This window comes from Pseudophryne corroboree, chromosome 3 (assembly GCF_028390025.1).
Source record: "Pseudophryne corroboree isolate aPseCor3 chromosome 3, aPseCor3.hap2, whole genome shotgun sequence".
NCBI lineage: Eukaryota > Metazoa > Chordata > Amphibia > Anura > Myobatrachidae > Pseudophryne > Pseudophryne corroboree.
The window spans coordinates 773,166,170-773,192,603 of record NC_086446.1 but is presented as its reverse complement, the minus strand read 5'-3'; the positions used below and the strand labels follow the sequence as shown (position 1 = coordinate 773,192,603).

The 26,434-nt window shown below is 39.4% G+C and overlaps 1 protein-coding gene across 3 annotated transcripts in view; it reads right to left on the bottom strand.

The window, feature by feature from the left end:
• The window catches only part of LOC135056859 (alpha-2-macroglobulin-like protein 1), a 176,405-nt gene that overhangs the window by 14,327 nt on the left and 135,644 nt on the right, over positions 1-26,434 (bottom strand). For 2 of the 3 annotated variants that reach the window (XM_063962531.1, XM_063962533.1), the window contains 4 exons: positions 25,328-25,518; positions 25,014-25,229; positions 24,521-24,636; positions 15,751-15,841 (listed from right to left, as the gene is read on the bottom strand). In XM_063962531.1, the coding sequence (XP_063818601.1) occupies positions 15,751-15,841; positions 24,521-24,636; positions 25,014-25,229; positions 25,328-25,518 (614 nt within the window). Of the gene's footprint in view, positions 1-15,750; positions 15,842-21,647; positions 21,992-24,520; positions 24,637-25,013; positions 25,230-25,327; positions 25,519-26,434 lie in introns of those variants that run through there. The other variant, XM_063962532.1, reaches the window with a different exon arrangement.

The window sequence follows — 26,434 nt, the reverse complement described above, 5'->3', positions numbered from 1 at the left end:
CTGAACTCTGAGGGATGATCCAAATCCCTCAAAGAAGAATATACAAACAAAAGTTGAGACAGCGCTACCCACTTTGGTTTTAAATTTATCTTTTATAATACACATATACAAAGATGACAACAAATATAAATAAACCAACAAGATACCGGCCAGTATCACACTAAAAATATTAATTAATATAGTTAAGATTTAATCATAAAATACAATTATTGATTCATTGCAATTCTATTTGAAAAAATTGCTATAATTATACTATTAGCCTAACATTTAATAATAGCACCAATATTAATTCATACATAGAATTGCCCTGACAACTTGATGACAAAGATATATATATATATATATAGCTCCAAACTTAAAAATGAAGAGTGCTGTACTGAAAAGTCCCGGTAATTAGCACATTAGATTGATATGCCCCCATAGGCAAGCATGCATTCCTTTATCTAAGCAGCCTTTCAATCATCCTTATATGGCAAGGTTAGTATTGTTATGTGGCCACACAGAGTATTCTTTCAGCCCAAATGGATGAAGCAGAAATGAATGAATAATGTCCTGTAAAACTCGCAAGCATTAACAGCCCAATTGCCAAGAATAGAAGCAGAGTTAGTAGATAGGTTAACCCATGTATTGCATTAATCCAGGATTAGAGCACCATTAGCCAAAGCACTCAGCATGAATAGTATCCTTTCTGGCTGCACAAGCTAGCAGCATATGATTCAAAGGGTCACCAAAGCTTCACCACACTCAATCCCCTGTGCACTGGGGTATGAATGGTAACAGTTCACCGGCCGGTAATAAAGTTTGTGAGCCAAACACCCGATATTGCAGGGGGTGAGAGACTTTCTCTTAACTCACAGCACCTATCATTCTCCCTCTCAAACGCGTTTCTCCGCCTCAGGGTCCGTTTTCAGCGGCTTCATCAGTGTCCGATATCTCTGCTTGCCTCATTAGAACTTTAAATACCGGACTCGCCGGTTCGCGCATGCGCATAGCGCTCGCGGTTCAAGCCTCATTTCCAGCTGTACACACTGGGCATGTACGGCCAGCGTGTTTGTCATCCAAGCCTCCTTTTCATTGTATCGAACCTAATGCGCTTACTAATAGTGACTCCATTGTGCATACATTATCGGAATCCATATAATCATAGCCACAACTAAATTCAGCCTAATTTCAATTATCAGCCAACACATCTAAAAAAGCATAGAATCCACATAAGAGTAATAACAATAATCACATTGTGGCAATATTTATCGTCATCATTATTAAAACTAAACACTTAATATAACATCTAGACTATTTTATAGTCAGCCTATACATCAATGTCTCCCTTATTTTCATATATATATCTATACACCTATACGTTTCACACACCAGTATTGTTAGTCAAAATCAATCCTAGACAAGTGCCATCTAGTGGCCATTCTTTATATAATCCTGACCTACTAATATCCCAAATACATGCATATATCTATTTCTAGTAGAGAATTTTCAAAATCCCTCATAAATAATATCAGACCCATCCCCACTATCAACATTCCAAATATATTATACAAGTATCCATTATTTATTAAATCCTAATATTGATGTTAATATCAATATTGTAGATTAATCCTCCTCCTCCCATACAACTACCAATTCAATTTCTACATAGTTACTCCACCTACTAAGACCCCAACTAAATACTTTATCCATATAACGTCAGCAAAACTACGTTATTGATAAATTATTTATCAGTACCACCTTTTTTTTACTCACAATACCTCCTGTACCTTTTAGGCAGTTAACAACCCAATTTAATAATTATTAGCACAGAAACGTATATATACACACATAAAAACCATTAAATGCCATTCAGTTCCACCGTATCATTAAGGCCGCCCGGCACCAACGAATCCATTTTGTATATCCAAAAAGCTTCCCTCCTACATAGAAGGTTAAACCGGTCTCCTCCACGTATAGTGTTCTTGATCTGCTCAATAGCTATCATTATGCTGCTATCAAATTTAGAGTTCTGGCATTGTGCTATATGACTAGACAGTGGGTGCCGTGCGCCCTTAGATACATTGCGTCTATGTTCCATATACCGAATGTGCATAGTTCGTGTGGTCCTCCCAATATATTGTTTCCCACATGGGCAGGTGATCACATAAATAATGTATGTAGAATTACAATTTAAGAATTCCTTTATCCGGAATTCTTCTCCAGTATTTGAGGATGTAAATGTAATACTTTTTCTAGGTACATTTTTACACGACCAACAGCTAGATCTACCACATTTGTGGAAACCTACTGGTTTTTCCTGTAACCACATTTTTTCTGATTTCAATATTTTTGGTCTTTCAAAATGACTAGGGACCAAAATGGACCGCAGATTATCTGCCTTCCTAAAAATTGTTACTCCTTTTGGATCTAGTTGTGGTTTAAGGACTTCATCTAACATTAAAAGGGACATATTTTTCTTAATAACACGCTCAATTTGGCGGGCACACCCATTGTACTGTGTAATAAATGACATACTCCTTTTATCATTATCCTCATTAGTATATTTACCCAATTCCTTCTTTCTTCTTATTGATCTCTTAGGTTCCAATAATGTTGCCCTATCCATACGTTCAACTTCACCAAAAGATTTCTCAAGTAGTTCCTGAGGGTAACCTTGTTCTGCAAAGGATAACATCAAAGATCTTGCCTGCGTTTGATAAGTGTGTAATGATGAACAATTTCTTCTGATACGCACAAACTGGCCCCTGGGGATATTTTCCTTCCAATTTCTTTTATGTGAACTATCAAACTGAAGATAGGTATTTTGATCTACTGATTTAATATATGTTTTAGTTGTCAAATTTCCATCCTGTACAGAGAGTGCTATATCCAGGAAACTGATCTCAGTGTTGCTGTAACTATAAGTGAATTTTAAACCAAATTGATTATTATTTAATCCTTCAGTGAAATTTAAAAGTGACGCCAAATCCCCACCCCAAACAAAAATTAAGTCATCTATGAATCGGCCATAAAAAAACAGGTCCCCGCCGAGTCCGCCCCCCCACACATGTTGGTCCTCAAAGGCACCCATGTATAGGTTGGCGAAACTCGGCGCGAACCTGGCTCCCATGGCCACACCCTGTGTCTGTAAATAATAATGTGAATCAAACAAAAAATAATTGTGCATTAATATAAATTCAATAGACTTCAGCAAAAAATTACGTAAAGAGTCCGAGACCCCACCTTTTGATAAATAGTCATCTATTACCTTTATGCCACCAATATGTGGAATATTTGAATAAAGTGATTCAACGTCACATGTGAGTAAATAAAAATGACTTTTCCAAGTAATTTGATTAATTAAGTTCAAAAAGTGTTGTGTATCTTTAATATGGGATCTCAGACCTTCCACATACCCCTGTAAAAAGTGATCTACAAAAAAAGATAAATTACTAGTTAAAGACCCCACTCCCGAAATAATAGGACGACCTGGTGGATTAATAAGTGTTTTATGAATTTTAGGCAAATAATAAAATGTGGCTGTGACCGGATGTGGACATAACAAAAATGTGAACGTTTCCCTGGATATAGCACCCTCCGCAAGAGCCTCATCTAACAATTCAATATATTCTCTTTGGAATTGGGTGGTGGGGTTGGTTTCCAATTTGCAATAAAAATAATTATTATTCAGTTGTCTGTAGCATTCATGCACATAATCCTCAACATTTAATATAACCACCCCACCACCCTTGTCCGCAGATTTAATTATAATTTCTTTATCCTGCTGAAGGCCCTTCATTGCCTTCCGTTCCCCAGGGGTCAGGTTATCCCCATAAATGACCCTCTCCGATCTACCACAAATTTTTCTAAAACTGGCCAAGGTAGATTTATAAAAACTTTCTATATATGGTCCTTTATAGTTAAGTGGATAGAAATCTGACCTTTTCTTGAAGGTTTTTGTTATATCATATATTGGAACAGTGGCATCTACATCCCCCTTGCCCTCCTGTTGTAATGACTCTAAAATCCCTAAAGCATTGTCATCATCCTGATCCAATACAATGGGATTTCCATCAATATTTTGAGTTTTAAGTACTTTTAGTGCAAAATATCGTTTCCGACTCAGAGTTCGTACGTATCTATTGAGATCGACAAAGAGTTGGAACAAATTTGGTTTTGTTACTGGTGCATAATTCATGCCCTTTTCTAAAAGATTTATTTCATCCTGGGTGAGTATTTTTCTGGAGAGATTAAAAATGCCTTTACCTGTACCAACACGCATTACCTTCTGCAGGGGGTTTTTGTTCTGTTTCCTTCTCCCTCCTCGACATCCTCTATTTCTTTGTTTCTCGACCTTTTTCTTTGTTCCCTTACTGTCTGCCAGGTGTTTGATTCCTGGTAATTGCCTGTCCCTAAAAAATCCCTGTTTCCTGGAGTACCTTCCCAATCATCCTCGGTTTCTGAAGGTCTTACTCTACCTCTAAACCTATCCCTAGGGAACGAGTTGTAAAAGTTAATAGGAAGTTGGAGGAATTTGAGCAATCCCTTATTACCAGGAAAGAGAATAAAATGGAAAGGGATGTGGTGGATTACCAAAGTGGGAACGTTCGTAGTTATAGTCGTAATGTCAGACCCCCAGAATATGAATATCAGACACAAAAATATAATGTTACAAGTTTTAAAAAGAAACCATATAAACCTAATAATTATCATCAGCGTAGACAAGATGGACCAAACAGGGAATATATACAGAAAACCAGACAGACCAATAATTGGGTACATAGAAACAGATACCAAACATTTGATTCGAATGAGTTTTATCAACGGACACCTAGGGATAGGTTTAGAGGTAGAGTAAGACCTTCAGAAACCGAGGATGATTGGGAAGGTACTCCAGGAAACAGGGATTTTTTAGGGACAGGCAATTACAAGGAATCAAACACCTGGCAGACAGTAAGGGAACAAAGAAAAAGGGCGAGAAACAAAGAAATAGAGGATGTCGAGGAGGGAGAAGGAAACAGAACAAAAAACCCCTGCAGAAGGTAATGCGTGTTGGTACAGGTAAAGGCATTTTTAATCTCTCCAGAAAAATACTCACCCAGGATGAAATAAATCTTTTAGAAAAGGGCATGAATTATGCAACAGTAACAAAACCAAATTTGTTCCAACTCTTTGTCGATCTCAATAGATACGTACGAACTCTGAGTCGGAAACGATATTTTGCACTAAAAGTACTTAAAACTCAAAATATTGATGGAAATCCCATTGTATTGGATCAGGATGATGACAATGCTTTAGGGATTTTAGAGTCATTACAACAGGAGGGCAAGGGGGATGTAGATGCCACTGTTCCAATATATGATATAACAAAAGCCTTCAAGAAAAGGTCAGATTTCTATCCACTTAACTATAAAGGACCATATATAGAAAGTTTTTATAAATCTACCTTGGCCAGTTTTAGAAAAATTTGTGGTAGATCGGAGAGGGTCATTTATGGGGATAACCTGACCCCTGGGGAATGGAAGGCAATGAAGGGCCTTCAGCAGGATAAAGAAATTATAATTAAATCTGCGGACAAGGGTGGTGGGGTGGTTATATTAAATGTTGAGGATTATGTGCATGAATGCTACAGACAACTGAATAATAATTATTTTTATTGCAAATTGGAAACCAACCCCACCACCCAATTCCAAAGAGAATATATTGAATTGTTAGATGAGGCTCTTGCGGAGGGTGCTATATCCAGGGAAACGTTCACATTTTTGTTATGTCCACATCCGGTCACAGCCACATTTTATTATTTGCCTAAAATTCATAAAACACTTATTAATCCACCAGGTCGTCCTATTATTTCGGGAGTGGGGTCTTTAACTAGTAATTTATCTTTTTTTGTAGATCACTTTTTACAGGGGTATGTGGAAGGTCTGAGATCCCATATTAAAGATACACAACACTTTTTGAACTTAATTAATCAAATTACTTGGAAAAGTCATTTTTATTTACTCACATGTGACGTTGAATCACTTTATTTAAATATACCACATATTGGTGGCATAAAGGTAATAGATGACTATTTATCAAAAGGTGGGGTCTCGGACTCTTTACGTAATTTTTTGCTGAAGTCTATTGAATTTATATTAATGCACAATTATTTTTTGTTTGATTCACATTATTATTTACAGACACAGGGTGTGGCCATGGGAGCCAGGTTCGCGCCGAGTTTCGCCAACCTATACATGGGTGCTTTTGAGGACCAACATGTGTGGGGGGGCGGACTCGGCGGGGACCTGGTTTTTTATGGCCGATTCATAGATGACTTAATTTTTGTTTGGGGTGGGGATTTGGCGTCACTTTTAAATTTCACTGAAGGATTAAATAATAATCAATTTGGTTTAAAATTCACTTATAGTTACAGCAACACTGAGATCAGTTTCCTGGATATAGCACTCTCTGTACAGGATGGAAATTTGACAACTAAAACATATATTAAATCAGTAGATCAAAATACCTATCTTCAGTTTGATAGTTCACATAAAAGAAATTGGAGGGAAAATATCCCCAGGGGCCAGTTTGTGCGTATCAGAAGAAATTGTTCATCATTACACACTTATCAAACGCAGGCAAGATCGTTGATGTTATCCTTTGCAGAACAAGGTTACCCTCAGGAACTACTTGAGAAGTCTTTTGGTGAAGTTGAACGTATGGATAGGGCAACATTATTGGAACCTAAGAGATCAATAAGAAGAAAGAAGGAATTGGGTAAATATACTAATGAGGATAATGATAAAAGGAGTATGTCATTTATTACACAGTACAATGGGTGTGCCCGCCAAATTGAGCGTGTTATTAAGAAAAATATGTCCCTTTTAATGTTAGATGAAGTCCTTAAACCACAACTAGATCCAAAAGGAGTAACAATTTTTAGGAAGGCAGATAATCTGCGGTCCATTTTGGTCCCTAGTCATTTTGAAAGACCAAAAATATTGAAATCAGAAAAAATGTGGTTACAGGAAAAACCAGTAGGTTTCCACAAATGTGGTAGATCTAGCTGTTGGTTGTGTAAAAATGTACCTAGAAAAAGTATTACATTTACATCCTCAAATACTGGAGAAGAAACAATATATTGGGAGGACCACACGAACTATGCACATTCGGTAAATGGAACATAGACGCAATGTATCTAAGGGCGCACGGCACCCACTGTCTAGTCATATAGCACAATGCCAGAACTCTAAATTTGATAGCAGCATAATGATAGCTATTGAGCAGATCAAGAACACTATGCGTGGAGGAGACCGGTTTAACCTTCTATGTAGGAGGGAAGCTTTTTGGATATACAAAATGGATACGTTGGTGCCGGGCGGCCTTAATGATACGGTGGAACTGAATGGCATTTAATGGTTTATATGTGTGTATATATACGTTTCTGTGCTAATAATTATTAAATTGGGTTGTTAACTGCCTAAAAGGTACAGGAGGTATTGTGAGTAAAAAAAAGGTGGTACTGATAAATAATTTATCAATAACGTAGTTTTGCTGACGTTATATGGATAAAGTATTTAGTTGGGGTCTTAGTAGGTGGAGTAACTATGTAGAAATTGAATTGGTAGTTGTATGGGAGGAGGAGGATTAATCTACAATATTGATATTAACATCAATATTAGGATTTAATAAATAATGGATACTTGTATAATATATTTGGAATGTTGATAGTGGGGATGGGTCTGATATTATTTATGAGGGATTTTGAAAATTCTCTACTAGAAATAGATATATGCATGTATTTGGGATATTAGTAGGTCAGGATTATATAAAGAATGGCCACTAGATGGCACTTGTCTAGGATTGATTTTGACTAACAATACTGGTGTGTGAAACGTATAGGTGTATAGATATATATATGAAAATAAGGGAGACATTGATGTATAGGCTGACTATAAAATAGTCTAGATGTTATATTAAGTGTTTAGTTTTAATAATGATGACGATAAATATTGCCACAATGCGATTATTGTTATTACTCTTATGTGGATTCTATGCTTTTTTAGATGTGTTGGCTGATAATTGAAATTAGGCTGAATTTAGTTGTGGCTATGATTATATGGATTCCGATAATGTATGCACAATGGAGTCACTATTAGTAAGCGCATTAGGTTCGATACAATGAAAAGGAGGCTTGGATGACAAACACGCTGGCCGTACATGCCCAGTGTGTACAGCTGGAAATGAGGCTTGAACCGCGAGCGCTATGCGCATGCGCGAACCGGCGAGTCCGGTATTTAAAGTTCTAATGAGGCAAGCAGACATATCGGACACTGATGAAGCCGCTGAAAACGGACCCTGAGGCGGAGAAACGCGTTTGAGAGGGAGAACGATAGGTGCTGTGAGTTAAGAGAAAGTCTCTCACCCCCTGCAATATCGGGTGTTTGGCTCACAAACTTTATTACCGGCCGGTGAACTGTTACCATTCATACCCCAGTGCACAGGGGATTGAGTGTGGTGAAGCTTTGGTGACCCTTTGAATCATATGCTGCTAGCTTGTGCAGCCAGAAAGGATACTATTCATGCTGAGTGCTTTGGCTAATGGTGCTCTAATCCTGGATTAATGCAATACATGGGTTAACCTATCTACTAACTCTGCTTCTATTCTTGGCAATTGGGCTGTTAATGCTTGCAAGTTTTACAGGACATTATTCATTCATTTCTGCTTCATCCATTTGGGCTGAAAGAATACTCTGTGTGGCCACATAACAATACTAACCTTGCCATATAAGGATGATTGAAAGGCTGCTTAGATAAAGGAATGCATGCTTGCCTATGGGGACATATCAATCTAATGTGCTAATTACCGGGACTTTTCAGTACAGCACTCTTCATTTTTAAGTTTGGAGCTATATATATATATATCTTTGTTATCAAGTTGTCAGGGCAATTCTATGTATGAATTAATATTGGTGCTATTATTAAATGTTAGGCTAATAGTATAATTATAGCAATTTTTTCAAATAGAATTGCAATGAATCAATAATTGTATTTTATGATTAAATCTTAACTATATTAATTAATATTTTTAGTGTGATACTGGCCGGTATCTTGTTGGTTTATTTATATTTGTTGTCATCTTTGTATATGTGTATTATAAAAGATAAATTTAAAACCAAAGTGGGTAGCGCTGTCTCAACTTTTGTTTGTCTAATCAAGTTTATCTAATTTATCAAGACCCCTCATCACATCGACAGAAACTTACTTTCAGGCAATTTATTACAAATATATATATATATGTGCAATAGGGATGTAAAACAAGCGCTTAACACCTTATACGTTTCCAATAAGTGAATTAACATGACATAATTTGTGCATAAACATTCATGTGGACTCCCATCAGCACTCCCAAGTGTAGGGGCTGCAGCATAGACTTTCTTATTGACTCATATTTCAATGAGTCATGGGTAGAAATGTTCAATAGGGATAAAGTCTCTGTGCCTTCAGTGCTCTGGTGTGGAATATTCCTTAAATGTGCAGCTAATATTATATATGCATACCAGAAATATGCTCAACATAAGCCCGTAGTGGTATCTTTAAATGGTCGTCTTCCCTTGTCCTTTTACTCCTTGTACAGACACCCTCAGCGAGGGGTTTAGGTATAGTCACGTAGGCAGAGAGGGAAGATAAGTGTCAGCAAAAATGCTCTTAATGTTCTAAAGTGACTAGTGACTTATTTGTGCATATGTTGCAAAAATAATTTTTATATAAAGTGCTTTGTGCCTATAGTGTCTCAAAAAACCACTATATTGAAATTGTGATTTCTAATATAATAATCAGAATCACACCCATGTGATGAATTTTAAAAAAAGGAAGGTAAATAACTCACTCCTTTTAAGAATGCTTCTCCCTTAGGGTACTCCTTAGCAATATATAGTACAATTTAGAAAGTTATAACAAGCGACCGGAAGTGGCCTGTGCGCATGCTCCCGATTGCCGTGATCTCGCGGCTCATCCCGCGTGAGCGCTAGGGAACTACGTGTCCCACAGTGCTTTGCGCTCGAACAGGAAGTGCCGCTTGTCTATTAGCAGAGGGCGGCGCATGACCGAAAGTGGCCATACGCCTATAAACACCGCATCCTCGCTGTGTTATAGTTGGATCAAACCAGGACTACAGTGCCCAAATTGCACTTCACTTTCGGTATCATTATGTACTGGGGATGGCAACAAGATTGTTATATATGTAATTAATGTTATAAAATTCATACATTTTTGTAATATCATGAATAACTATGACCATGGCAATCGTATTTCTAACAGTATAAGGACAAATAGGGAATGCACGGCGAACTTTGAGTACAAACCAATTAATACATTACAATTTCATTAAGACATAACACAAAACATAAAATTCCCTAAAAATATAAATAATCCATAAGAAATATTTTCTTATTGGATAAAAAATATATATATAAAATATATATTAAAATATCGATAGACAAAATTCTCAGGCCATTTAAAATGTGTAGTATATAAAAGATATACATAATGTTGGTAATAAAATTATTGGACCTTTTAGATAAAGACTTATAATATGAGATGTATAGTATGCCAAAAGAGATATCAAAATTTTTATATAAAATTTTTAAACCATATAAACGTACACTAGTATATTTGTACACTAAAAACCTGAAGCACCAGTACTATACTTGTGTCACAGTGCACAATTCCTGACATTTCATAGTTCGTAGTCCAAACCCAGTGTTGCCGCCTTATTTGGGTATATAAGCTAGTATTTCTCCCTTATCTTATAGAAAAGGTGCTAGTTCATAATACTCGTTGAGACCTACAGGGGTCAGAGTATTAAGTTGATAAATCCAATACATCTCTTGTTTGGCTAATTTATTGTCGCGATCTCCTCCTCTGTCACCCAGGACAACGTGTTCTATAGCTTTGAAGCTAACGTCTTCTGGATTCGCATTGTGGGATTTGTTAAAATGTCTTGGCACTGAGTGGTTGTCCATCTTGTTGTTGATGGCCCTAACGTGTTCCTGTATTCTCAGTCGTAAAGGTCTCTTTGTTTTTCCTATATATTTGAAGCCACAAGTACATTCTAAGACATATATCACATACGTACTGGAGCAGTTCATCATATCTTTAATTTTGTAAGACTTTGACAAATCCATATTACTGAATTGTTTACCATCCTTGTGTATGTATTTGCAGATACAGCAGTGATTACACTTATAAAAACCAGTTGTTTTCATCCAATTGTCTGTACTCTCCGTGCGAATTGGTTTCAGCATACTCGGAGCCAGTATTTCCTTTAAGTTCCTTGCTTTCCTAAAGATTAATCTTGGATGTATAGGAAGTACAGGGTTCAGTACTGCATCTGTCCGCAAAATGTTCCAGTGTCTATTAATGGCTTTTTTGAGAACTCCTTCTCCAGTATTGTATGTGGTGACAAAGTTGAAGTTTTGATTAACCAGGTCTTCCTTGTTCTTGTAGGTAAGTAGATCTTCCCGTTTTACCTCACAAGTTTTTGCTTTCGCAGTTTCAATCACAGATGATGGGTAGCCCCTGTCTTCAAATCCATTGGTGTACGTTGCCATTTGCTGTTGGAAATCTTCCTCCTTCTTACAATTCCTTTTTAGCCTACAAAATTGAGAATAAGGAATATTTGTTTTCCATTTTTTCTGATGGCCGCTCTTGAAATGAAGATAGCTATTCTTATCCACTTCTTTTATGTAATCCCGTGAGAGTACAGTTCCTTCTTCCGCAGATAGTACCAAATCCAAATATTAAATTTATTTGTTATGTATTTTAAAAGTAAAAGATAAATTAAGATCGTTGACCGCAATGTAATCCATAAACTCCATCAGGAGGGATTCCTCCCCCTTCCAGATAATTATGATATCGTCTATGTATCTTCGATACAAGACTATATTCTCCTTGAACCTGTTGTTGTTGTATATGTAACTTTTTTCCCAGCAGCCCATATGCAGGTTCGCGAAGCTGGGCGCAAAGACTGTCCCCATTGCGGTCCCGTAGATCTGGAGATAAAAATTGCTTAAAAATATTAAACAGTTCTGTGTTAATATAAAAAGAAGAAGATCACAGATAAAATTCTTGTGATCCTCTTTCAATTCGGGGTCTTGTGATAAGAATTCTTTACAGGAGGCTATGCCTTGATGATGTATTGTGGATGTGTAAAGTGATTGGACATCGATAGTCACTCAGAGGTAGTTGTTTTGCCACTCAAAATTTTCCAGGCATTGGAGGATCGCTGTGGTGTCTTTCACATAGGAATCAAGTTTCACAACATACTTATGTAGAAAGATTTCCACATACTCAGACACATTTGCGGTGACCGATTCTATTCCCGCTACTATGGGGCGGCCAGGTGGGTTAGTAAGACTTTTGTGAATCTTTGGAAGACAATAAAATATTGGAATGGTAGGATTGGTATTCAGCATGAACTGATACTCATTTTTATTAATGATGTCACTTCTTAGTTCTTCCAATAATATAGTTCTTAGCTCCGATAGAAATTCCCCCGTGGGGTCTTTAGTTAGTTTCCTATATGATTTTTCATCCTTTAGCAGTCTTAGCACCTCTTTCTCATAGTCACCACAGTTCATTATAACCAAGCCTCCCCCTTTATCTGCTGGCTTTAATACTATGGTGCTATCCTCTTTGAGAATTTTTAGGGCGTTTTTCTCAAAGTTACTCCGGTTGTCCTTGATTTTGAGGGGCACATTTTCCTTGCATATGTCTTGTTTGACTAATTCATAAAAGGCATCTATCTGGCTGCTTCTAGATTCTTGGGGATAGTACTTAGAGTTCCTCTGAAGGCCCGATTTATTTACACTTGTCTCATAATGGGTTGCTGCATCTGTGTCCTTCTTTAAAAAAATGCCTTTGTAGTGTAAGCTTCCTAACAAACTTATTTAAATCTATAAAAAGTTGGAAGCTATTAGGTTTGTTGCTGGGTGCAAACGAAAATCCTTTAGTAAGGAGGGATTTTTCCGAATCTGTGAGAATTCTATCTGAAATATTAAAAATACCCTTGTCCTTCAGGACGGTGTTCAATATCTGTTCTTTTTTTCTTCTTTGGTTTTGGCTTCCCTGCTCTTCTTCCTCGTCTTCTCCTAGTGTTCTTTTGAGAGGCGATGCGGTATGGACACTCTCTTTTATAGAGTTCCTTTTGTATCTGTCCCTCTAGTGTGGTGTTCCTGGCGATAAAAAATCGCTATCACTCTCTGAATTAAATCTATTTAGGGCAGCGTATCTGTTTCTGATCTCTATTTCTTTCGGCTTTTGTGCAGAGTTATTCCTGGTGTTTTGTCTTCTCGGTCGGAATTGTGCCTTGCTCCAGCCTTCATCTTGTCTCGTGTTGTAATTGGTCCTTCTGTAATGTCTTGTTGTTTGTATGTCTGTTTTATTCCAATGTTTAATATGATTGTTGAGATAATCCTGTTTGTCTCGAGAGAATTTTTTCTCTTTTCTCTGTATCACTTCCTTTTCTATGAAATGTCAGGAATTGTGCTCTGTGACACAAGTATAGTACTGGCGCTTCAGGTTTTTAGTGTACGGATATACTAGTGTATGTTTATATGGTTTAAAAATGTTATATAAAAAAATTTATCTCTCTTTTGGCATACTATACATCTCATATTATAAGTCTTTATCTAAAAGGTCCAATAATTTTATTACCAACATTATGTATATTTTTTATATACTACACATTTTAAATGGTCCGAGAATTTTGTCTATTGATATTTTAATATATATTTTATATATATATATATATATATATATATATATATATATATATATATTTTATCCAATAAGAAAATATTTCTTATGGATTATTTATATTTTTAGGGAATTTTATGTTTTGTGTTATGTCTTAATGAAATTGTAATGTATTAATTGGTTTGTACTCAAAGTTCGCCGTGCATTCCCTATTTGTCCTTATACTGTTAGAAATACGATTGCCATGGTCATAGTTATTCATGATATTACAAAAATGTATGAATTTTATAACATTAATTACATATATAACAATCTTGTTGCCATCCCCAGTACATAATGATACCAAAAGTGAAGTGCATTATGGGCAATGTAGTCCTGGTTTGATCCAACTATAACACCGCGAGGATGCGGTGTTTACAGGCGTATGGCCACTTTCGGTCATGTGCCGCCCTCTGCTAATAGACAAGCGGCACTTCCTGTTTAAGCGCAAAGCACTGTGGGACACGTAGTTCCCTAGCGCTCACGCGGGATGAGCCGCGAGATCACGGCAATCGGGAGCATGCGCACAGGCCACTTCCGGTCGCGAGTGACCAAAAGTATGCTCCAAACGCGGAGTTAGGGTAAAAAAGGGAATGGGAATGCAGGGTGATTCTCTATAACCCCTGAGGAAGTCCCATTTAAGATGATACAAGGGACGAAACGCGTTGGACCAGCTTCCACTACCTCTCCAACAGCATGTACAACAGATAAGTTTGTTATAACTTTCTAAATTGTACTATATATTGCTAAGGAGTACCCTAAGGCAGAAGCATTCTTAAAAGGAGTGAGTTATTTACCTTCCTTTTTTTTAAATTTATCACATGGGTGTGATTCTGATTATTATATTAGAAATCACAATTTCAATATAGTGTTTTTTTGAGACACTATAGGCACAAAGCACTTTATATAAAAATTATTTTTGCAACATATGCACTAATAAGTCACTAGTCACTTTAGAACATTAAGAGCATTTTTGCTGACACTTATCTTCCCTCTCTGCCTACGTGACTATACCTAAACCCCTCGCTGAGGGTGTCTGTACAAGGAGTAAAAGGACAAGGGAAGACGACCATTTAAAGATACCACTACGGGCTTATTTTGAGCATATTTCTGGTACGCATATATAATATTAGCTGCACATTTAAGGAATATTCCACACCAGAGCACTGAAGGCGCAGAGACTTTATCCCTATTGAACATATATATATATATATATATATATATATATATATATATACCCTGTTCAGTGGAAGCACTCTAATATATAATACACTAGAATGTCTGTTCCTGACAAGCTCAGTGCCCTCCACTGACAGCTCACTCCAGCTGTAACCCCATAAGGAATTACAGTAAGCAGGAACGCTCAGCAAAACCCAGCCTGTAACCCGCTATCTGCATAAACATCTCTTGCACCTGGTATAGGGCTGGTACAAATCCCCTGATAAGCTGGGTACACACTATGCCGACGGATCCGGCGACTGATGGATTCGCAGACAGAGTGAACGATTTGGTAAGTATACACACTTACCTATCGGCCGCTACATATGTTGGGCCAGACAACACAACTGGGCAGGCATTCAACATCACTGTCAACGTTTTTTTCCTCCGGCATATGGGACAGTCAGCGGCTCGGCATAGACTGTGCTGAAGGGCTGACCTGATATGTCTGTGAACGATGTTGATCATAGAACCACTGGGTATACACACCCGCCGATGCACTACAGGTATATCTTTCTAGTGTGTACCCAGCCTTCGTAAGGATTGATACTTTCATGAGCAGATGCATGAGGGCAGTGGGGCCACATAGAAGTATACAGGGTGATTTGCATTTAATGCAATGTGAGCGACTTTACTGCAGCTCTTAATTAGGCCCATTATAGTTACACCTTCTTGATTAGGAAAGTACTGAGTTGGACTAAAAAGCATAATAATGAGAACACGTGAGCCCGGATCAGACAGACACTCTAGTTATATCTTGACATCTTTTACCTTAGCGGCCGTGTTGTCAGATGGTTGGTACCCTGACAGCATTCCAACTTCAATAAGTACCATATTGGAGACATTACGGCTCCCGATATAACTGCAGGAAAATCCAACAGACAGTCAGCGACTAATATTGTACACCCAGTTTTAGAAATGCTTTACATTAGTGAGGTCTGGACAAGGGACCTAGGGCCTAATTCAGATCTGATCGCAGTAGCAAAATTGTTCTCTTATGGGCAAAACCTTGGGGGTCATTCCGAGTTGTTCGTTCGTTGCCGATTTTCGCAACGGAGCGATTAAGGAGAAAATGCGCATGCGCATGGTTCGCAGTGCGCATGCGCTAAGTATTTTAGCACAAAACTTAGTAGATTTACTCACGTCCGAACGAAGAATTTCCATCGTTGAAGTGATCGGAGTGTAATTGACAGGAAGTGGGTGTTTCTGGGCGGAAACTGACCGTTTTCTGGGAGTATGCGGAAAAACGCAGGCGTGCCAGGATAAAACGCAGGAGTGTCTGGAGAAACGGGGGAGTGGCTGGCTGAACGCAGGGCGTGTTTGTGACGTCAAACCAGGAAGGAAACGGGCTGAGCTGATCGCAGTGTCGGAGTTAAGTCTCGAGCTACTCAGAAACTGCTAAGAAATTTCTATTCGCAATTCTGCTAATCTTTCGTTCGCAATTCTGCTAAGCTAAGATACACTCCCAGAGGGCGGCAGGCCTAGCGTGTGCAATGCTGCTAAAATCTGCTAGCGAGCGAACAACTCGGAATGACCCCCCATGTGCAGTGCAGGTGGGGCAGATGTAACATGTGCAGAGAGAGTTAGATTTGCGTGGGTTATATTGTTTCTGTGCAGAGTAAATACCGCTTTATTTTTACACTGCAATTTAGATTTCAGTTTAAACACCCTCCACCCAAATCTAACTCTCTCTGCACATGTTACATCTGCCCCCACCCCCCTGCAGTGCACATAGTTTTGCCCATTTGAGAACAATTTTGCTGCTGCAATCAGGTCTGACTTAGGCCCCTTATTTCCTTATTTAGTAAGGATTGCAATTTCCGCTAAGTAGCAGTTTCTGCGATCAAATAGTTGCCACCCAGAAATTTAGGCAAAAAACGCCCATTGCAAAAATTGCAAATGCGCGCAATATGCGGGCTGATCACAAAACCATACACAATTACCAGGACATCGAAGATTTTTCCTATCATAGCCAGGCAAGGTCATCCACAATTTTTGCTACGTAAGAAAGTGGAAGTGGTCTTCGCTGATGTCAGAGGCCCTCCTTAAAAACGCCTGGGCTTCGCCTGCGTTGTTTCAGACACCCCCAGAAAATGGTAGGTTTCCACCCAGAAACGCCGGCTTCCTGTCAGTGAAACAGCGGCTGCATTACGATCACAACCTGTAAGCATTTTCAGTATTGCTAGTGTGTGCGCAATTGCGAGCGCTGCACATGCGAGGTCATGCGATAACCGGCCGGATTGCGATTTGCAAATTTTGCAATCCTTACTGAATGAGGTCCAAAGATCACAGTAGTGGGCTCCATTCCTATTATCAAAACATGAGATGCAATGCACAATAGTATAAAGATAAAAACATAAACATAGAATTTGACGGAGATAAGAACCACTTGGCCCACCTAGTTTGCCCTATATGGACATGCACAACACACTAGGGTTAATTTTGTCAGGAGCCAGCTAACCTGCCAGTGTATTTTTGGATTATGGGAGGAGACCGGAGTACCCAGAGGAAACTCACGCAAGCACAGGGAGAATATACAAACTCTACACAGTTAGGGCCATGGTATCAAACCCATGACCTCAGTCCTGTGAGACAGTAATGCTAACCATTACACCAGTGATTCTCAATCTTTTTTTAATCACAGAGCCCTAGAATATCAGAATTATTTTCAGGGCACTCCTAGGCCAAAATTTTCTTACTGAGAAATTTAGAAAGAAATATTAAATGAAGTAAATTGTGTTTATATGTCACCCTTAGGTTTAATTGTGTGGTGAGGGACAGGATTTGCTTCTGTTTATCCACATATTTTATGATTGACAGGCACCAGCTCTGGTTTTGCCTATTATGTTAACCATAAATAATTTGAATTGGTCATGGACCACCAATCAAGGACACCCCTGCAAATGTCCTGAGGCTCCCCAGGGTACTATGCCACACAGTTTGAGAACCTCTGCATTTCACCATCCATAACATTATAGTCTGAGCTGTGTTTATTGTTAGTAGGAATTGTGCTTGGATTACGGCTTGCATTTATATTTTTGTTATTACCATCTGGAGTAGTTTCAGATTCAGATTTGAGTTCATTTTCCGACTACATGTGGATTATCACTTTTTATGGTCATACACTGAATGATAATGGTTCAGATAAGTCCGATGAACGAACGTTCCGACCAATTTACTTTCATTATATGGATATAAATAGTAAATTACTCAATGTCTGAAAACCTGGCAGGAATGTTTGATTTGATTATCAAGTATGTCTAATTGTTCTGACCATGGCGGTCATTCCGAGTTGTTCGCTCGCTAGCTGCTTTTAGCAGCATTGCACACGCAAGGCCGCCGCCCTCTGGGAGTGTATCTTAGCATAGCAGAATTGCGAACGAAAGATTAGCAGAATTGCGAATAGAAATTTCTTAGCAGTTTCTGAGTAGCTCGAGACTTACTCCTACACTGCGATCAGCTCAGCCCGTTTCGTTCCTGTTTTGACGTCACAAACACACCCTGCGTTCGGCCAGCCACTCCCCCGTTTCTCCAGACACTCCTGCGTTTTTATCCTGGCACGCCTGCGTTTTTCCGCACACTCCCAGAAAACGGTCAGTTTCCGCCCAGAAACACCCACTTCCTGTCAATCACACTCCGATCAATTCAACGATGAAAATTATTCGTTCGGCCGTGAGTAAATCTACTAAGTTGTGTGCTAAAATACTTAGCGCATGCGCAATACGTACCATGCGCATGCGCATTTTCGCCTTAATCGCTTCGTTGCGAAAATCGGCAACGAGCGAACAACTCGGAATGACCCCCCATCTTGCTACTGATTCCGTGCAGTGCAAGAAAGCGTATGGGGGAACGGTGATTGTCACACAATCGCTCAGCCCCTTTGTCTGTTTTGTTGGATCATGTGGCCCATCATTCAGTCTATGGGGATGCAGTCACAATTTGGTCACAACTGAGCAATGTTTTTGGGACTGTGTATGGGCCAGAGCCACAGTACGCATGTCTCACGATGGTGCCACAGTGCAGTTAGCCACAGCCACATGGGGTGGCAACAGGGAGTGTTAAAGAAAACAGGGGAGTGTTGACCCCATTTTCTTGATGTGCTGAGACCAGTGTGTCACAGTGCGCCGGAGCCTGGGGTTCACTTTGGTCTTCCCATTCTGCGGCATCTCTGTTGCAGACAGAGCCCGGCAGTGTCCACTGTAGAGAGTCTCCGGCTGGCTGGCTCCCCTCCAGTGGCTGGCAGCAGTGGTGCCTCTTCTCCCTGTAGTTGCAGATGGACGCGGCTCTCATAGCGACATATGCACTGCTCTGTTTGTCATTTAAAGGGTCAGGTGCACCAAAATGTCACGATTGGTGCCAAATTTGAATCTCCACCATATAAAAGGAAGTTCCTGGACACTCTCCTGTGTCAAAGTAAGCCTTTATGCTTCCCAATGCATTTTCTAAAGCAGATTACATGTCCTTATCCCTAGTTCTCCTGAGCACCATTCCCTGCTTGTTCCCTGCCTGCTCCTGCCTATTCTCTGTACCCATGTTTTCCCATCCAGTCCTGTCCCAGTCAGCCGAGTACTGTATGTCCTGCATGCCTCAAGGTCAGTAATCAGTTCTTACTCCATTGTACACCAGCCTTCATACTTAGGAACCCAGCAAAGACCAAATTCCCTTGCGGAGGTCCCTGGTGAACACCAATGGCACATTAGACTATGCGCCTCTGTTCTATGTATCTGCCCATCCTAAGTACGGGTCAGCATCCATGATATCATGCATGAATTTGCAACAGAATAACCTAAAACAAGGATGTCGCTTACCCATTGTGGGCAAGGAATGATCTTCTAATTTATAACCACCAATTTCTTGGAAACTTTCAAGAAAGTCTTTGATGAACAAGGACTGTTGACATCTACTGCATATTCTGCATCTGAAACAAGGAACCCAGTCCATGGGGAAGTTCACCATGCAGTTCAGAACTCTTGGCTTTGAGCTTGAGTGGAACAATGAAGCTCTGGTTGCAGGGACTGTTGGAATTAAATAATGTCCAGAAACTTGCCATTATCGCTGGACAATCTAATATCCTTGTGCACCCTAGGGAGAGAGCACAGGAAAGAGGAACAATTGCGAAACTGCTCCTGTGGTACCTCCCAAGGAACCCACACTTGTTAGAAAATCATATCTTCTGCTGATAAGAGAGAAAGGCGGTTCAAAAACAAGTTGCGCTTAAGTTGTCCAAAGCATCCGGGAAGTGAGAGGACCTAACTGATCATGGGGTGGTCAGATAAAGTACAGTTCAACACATCCCCCAAAAAATACTTCCTTCACAATTTACCATTGATGTGTCCTTGTTGTTGAAGCTTTTTGAACCACTCAAGGCATTTCAAGATTCTGGTGCCAAAGGCAATTTCATTATGGCCAAAAAAGTTCAGGTTCTCAGATGGGAACAAAATTACTACAGCTACCATTTATTTCCAAACTCAGAATCTAAACATGCAGGTAGGTTGTCGATCTCAACAAGGTATTAATCTCCTTCTACGTACTCCCACCAGCTGAGAGTCCTACTGTCTTGGGTCTACCATGGTTATGTTTACATGTTCCCATCTTAGATTGGAGCAAAACCCAAATTCTGTCCTGGGGATCTCAATTCCATCAGTGATGCTTGCAATCATTCAGAGTTTTATCCTGTCTCAAGACAAGTCTCTTCCAGATCTATATCTGTGATTCAGAGATGTGTACAGCAGAAAAGCAGCTGAAACACAACCTGTTCATCAGGAATGGGACTGCCCTATTGACCTGTTAACTCAGAAAGTGCCTTCTTGAGGAAGAGTTTTCCTCTGTCAGTGCCGGAGACCCAGGCAATTAATGATTATATATCAAGGAAAATTTTGAATGGAGGTTCATCGGGAGTCTAAGTCACCAGCAAGGCTGGATTTTTTGTTATAAAGAAAGACAGGGGTCTTAGACCCTGCACTGTTTACCGGGGTCTGAACGCCATCAGCATAAAGGACCGATACTCCTTACCCCTGTTTGCAGGGTATTTTGATAGGATAATAAGGGCAATGGTCTTCACCAAATTAGACCTTTGATTTGTCTATAATTTAATCAGGATCAGAGCCAGTGATGAATGGAAAATAGCCTTTAACACATGTGATGGACATTATGAGTATTTAGTTATGCCCTTCGGTTTAAGTAATGTGCCACCTGTTTTCCAGAAATACATGAATAACAACTTTTAGGGATCTTCTTTCCAAACATTTTGGGGTCTATCTGGATGCTTTCCTGCTATTTTTCAAGGATATAGCAAGTCACTGTAAGCATGTATGCAAAATGTTGTCTCAGCTCCAAGTAAACCAGCTATATCATAAGCTGGAGAAGTGCACATTCGAACAGGAGGAGATTGCCATATTGAGGTACATCGTTTCAGGATCTAGTCTGCAACTGGATCCAGAGAAGCTCACTGCCACTTCCAACTGGCCTCATCTAACTGCACTGAAAGCAATTTAATGCTTCCTAGAATTCTGCAATTTCTATAGACAATTTATAAAAAATGAATCGTTAGTGGTGGCACCGATCACTGCATTTACCCGGAAAGGTCAAAATACTAGGGTTTAGCCTCCTGAAGTTGAGCAAACATTCTCTCACATAAAACAGCGTTTTTACTTCACAAACCTTGCTTGGGTAACCAAATCCTGATCAGACTTTCTTTCTAGAGGTGGATGCTTCTACAGTCAGTGTCGGGGCAATGCTCTCACAGGAGGATGAAACAGGGAAGTGGTATTCCTGTGGCTTCTTTTCATGCAAATTTTTGGCCCCTGAAAAAAATATGCTATAGGGGAGAAGGACCATCTGGCTATCAGATCGGCTTTGCATGAATATGGCACCACTTGCTAGAAGGAGCAAAGTTCCCACTGACTGTCTACACAGACCACAAAAACTTATTGTACCTCAAAACAACTCACTGTTTGAATTATCACCTGGCCAGAGGGTCATTGTTCTTCAAACGGTTCAATCAAGTCATCACCTAACACCCAGGAAAAAAAACATCAAGGCTGATGCATTGTCTCGATCATTCATTTTCTCAGATGAAGGAGAATAAACAAATACTGAATCCCACTAGCTTTGTTTCTGTAACAAACATAGCATTTTTTTAAACTTTTACTAAAGTTGCTCCAGTAGACTCATGCATCCTGCTTAACAGGTCATGCAGGGAAGGGAGGGGGGAATGACGATGACAGATTTAGTCCTTAAATGTTTTTGGTGGCCATCAGTGCAACAGGATGTAATAGACTTCATGGCTGCCTGTCCTACATGTACTCAACACAATGTTCCACCCCAAGCCTTGATGGATCTGTTACATCCACTACCAGTTCCTAACTGTCCATGGATGCATATTTTCATGGACTTTAATACAGATCTATCTTTCAAGTAAAGATTCATTACCATCTGGGGGTGTGGTGGACAGGTTTTCCAAAACAGACCATTTTATTCATTTAAAGGGACTGTCCGCAGCTATTAGGTTGGCAGAAGTATTTATTAAGGAGAGCTTCAGGCTACATGAGCTCCTTAAGAATATAATTTTGGATCAAGGAATTCAGTTTACAGAGAAGTCCACGCTGATCGCGCCCACAACTATTCACAGGTGCTACTGGATTTCCACAACTACTGTGCACGCCTATGTGTGAATATTCACATCTGTGATCCTTAGGAAATACATTATGTGATTGTGGGTGCGACTATTCGCACCAAGGCACATGTAGCCGATGCACCGATACATGCAAACACATCGCAGCAATGACCAGCATGGCCACATTTGTACTTCCAAATTCTGGAGAGCTTTATGCAAATGTTTTACTTCTCTTAAGCTTACCACACACAGAGCAATGGCTGTAGTGAGAGAGTGAACCAGGATCTGAAAAAAATTATCAGAATTTATGTATCTGGATAACTATGGGGGTAATTCAGAGTTGATCGCAGCAGCAAATTTGTTAGCAGTTGGACAAAACCATGTGAACTGCAGGGGGGGGGGCAAGTATAACATGTGCAGATAGAGTTAGATTTGGGTGGGGTGTGTTCAAACTGAAATCTAAATTACAGTGTAATAATAAAGCAGCTACAGAAACAAAATAACCCACCCAAATCTAACTCTCTCTGCACATGTTATATCTACCCCACCTGGAGTGCACATGGTTTTGCCGAACTGCTAACAAATTTGCTGCTGCGATCAACTCTGAATTACCCCCTATGACATTTGGGTCTCTTTGCTACCGTGGGCTGAGTTCATCCATAATAGTGTTTTTGATGTAGCCTCAGGACATTCTCCTTTCTTTTTCCAGAACTGGTTTCATCCAATTCAACCTGTACTGCTTTCTTGCAAGTCTCTAGTTTTACCAGCAGTCTGAGACACTGTGAAATGCTTTATTAATATATGTGGTAAGGTGAAAATAAATTGAAGCAAAGCATCTGCTCGGTATAAGTTCTTCTCCGATCAGAAGAGAATGAAAGCCCCCTTGTTGAAAACCAGGTGATAAAGTCTGGTTATCAACTTCACATCTGCAGCTGAAAGTACCCATGATAAAGTTACTGTAGCTCCCAGCTTCATTTGCCCCTTCCAAGTTCATTAAGTCATTAATCCACCGGCCATCACGTTCGTTGAAACTTCTGTCTTCACTCAGAATTCCTAATGTGTTCCATATCCCTCTCTGCAAACAACTGGTTCTTGATTGATATACAATAGTTGAACCCAGGAGGAATTTGAGGTGAAGCATATTCTGGACTCCAGGGTCTCTCGAGGATCCATTCAATACCTGGTGGATTGGAAGGGGTTTGTCCCTAAAGCACGTTGTTGGTAAAGTCTTCTGATATTCCTGCTCCCCAACTTTTTCAGAAGTTTCTCCAGAGGTTTGCTCATAAGCCAGTTGAAGGGTATTTGGTGCTCACCCCTAGAGATGGGTACTAATTACTCCCATGATTAGCCCACACCTCTCCTTTCATCCAGGCCTGCCATTGCTCTCTGTAACCCTGTGTAGGATACACACTGACCCTCATCACACCTTGATTTAGCTAGTGAAGTGTGCATGTAATTGACAATCTATTCAGGTTGTGTACTGTAGCTTATATGAATGTGGCATTCATAAGAACTGTTTCAGAGACCCAGCAATTTCTTGCTTTGCTTTTCATTGCAAGCTCAACTAAAATTGCCAGTCCAGTAATTGCTTATCTCGATCCTATTATCTTGGCCAAGTAGCACCCCCTGCCCTCGATTTCATTATCTTTAGGATAATCTTTAAAAAAAATGCATATAACATTGAAAGCCTTAGGAATACATTACAACTATTTTTTTCTGGGGGGAGGTGAGTGGTAATTAGTATGGTCATCAAAGAAGCCAGCTTTCTTCTAGAGAAGTTCACAATAGAATGTACTTTTTATTACGATCAAAGCAAGATTTAAACAGATTAAGCAACATTTCAGATGATGATTGAAACACAGTATGCCGTTTTTTGCTATGTAATTAGGCTGTAGACATTTACAAAGTTGACCTTCTCCACAATACCTGACTGATAAGTGAAGTACCAATGCTTCGTCCTCATTGCCGCAGTTCTCGATGTTGGCTGAAATACTGAAAGCCGACTTTGTTGCAACAGGCATCACATTGTATTTTAAGACGACCTGTTAAGAACAATGGTCTGGGGTTAGAGAATCCAACAGCATTTGGAAGTTCATATGAACTTTTTGAAGGAAATGTTACATATTAAGGGTTCTAGGGTATTTTTTTTTTTTTTTGGTTGCGTTACTAATAATAATAATTGCACTAATTACTATGTACAAAAATCTCTTCCAGTTGCAGTTAGGTACGGATGAAAAACAAAGCGGAGCGGCAAGAAATATATTATGCAGGGTGGCAGCCATCTTACCGGAGACTAATTCAAAAGACAGACATGACAGAGATTCTTACCCTCAACCATATTGAACAAATATAAAATATATATATATATATATATATATATATATATTTGCTAAGATGGAGCACATAGAGATTGGTTCACCTGGATGTAGACACAGCCCGATCCTGTAATGAGCAGATTGTATTCCCCAGGAATATTTGGCAACTGGGCTGTCTGGAGAAGAAGCCGGTTGGTTGTATTCACCGTGAACTGTTTTATAGACTCTTGTCCTATTGAGACTTTCACTAACACGTTGGCTTCAGGAACAAAGGTGATTCTGGTGTATTTGGCTAGAGCTTGAATAGCCACAACTGTATCCTGAGCAGGGCAGATAGAAAAGTCAAGATTAAACTGTGCCAAGGGCAAACTCCCGTTATCTTTTTCTTTTCTTCTGTTAAAAATGCCATCTGCTGTACCTGCGTGGATGAGAATCCCCCATTGGAGTTCTGCTGTTTGATCAGCCAGGTGACAATCTTAGAGGCTGTTAGAATCGTTGCGGTGCTTACTGAGGGTCCCGTGATCATTGCCAGAAGAACGTAAGCGGATAACTCAACGGCGGCCGATACAGTAGATGACTGAAGATTGTACTCCCAGTGCAAGTCACCGCCTGGAAGAAAGAGGATTAAGGGGTTCTCAGAAGCATTAGCGCTAAGGTTTAAGCTAGGCATAAACATCAGTCAATACCGTTCTCTAACTAGAAGTGCTCAGCCATTTTATTTCCAGTTGTTATTATAAGCAATTAGCAAGTACTCATTTATATCTACACATGTTCCCAGAACTTAGTGGCTTTTGCAGCTGTTGTCCATGTAAGCATACATGCACCCCTATGGTTACTTTTGCTATAAGTATAAGCCAACATTGGGCTTGATTCTGAGTCAAAAGCAAAGTGGCTGTAATTGAGGACAGCAGATACTTTTCTCCAAAGAGATTCAATTGAGCATAAACTGTTGTCTCAGCGCTGAATGTAGACATGTATATAGAACTTTTTATAACATATGTTGTACCTTTTTAAGAGGTTCTTGTTGTTATGCAAAAAAAATCCAATATTCTAAAGGGATTTTTTTTTCTGGATGGCCTTATGTAATAAGGATTTAATTATTTTTTTGCGTTGTTATTATTATTACTGTTGGTATATTATAATATATATCACCGTCACATCATTAGCGCCCTCTAATACTGTTTTTTGAGTGTTGGCTGTTTGGACTCTTTCTAACAGGGAGTCTTTTTAGAGGAGCAGCTGATATCTTTTGAATAAGCGCAAGATAAGGGCATTTATGGTTGTGTTATGAACCCCTGAAGAAAACCACTATGTTGTGGTGGAAACTGCTGTCGGGCTGCAGCTGACATACAGACTTCTATGGATCTGTAAGAATAAAAAGAACCTCCTTTTTTTCATCAAAACGTGAGTGCTGTTTTTTTCTTTTTCTATGTGCTAGAAAAAGTGAGGATACATTGGCCCTCATTCCGAGTTGATCGGTCGCAAGGCGAATTTAGCAGAGTTACACACGCTAAGCCGCCGCCTA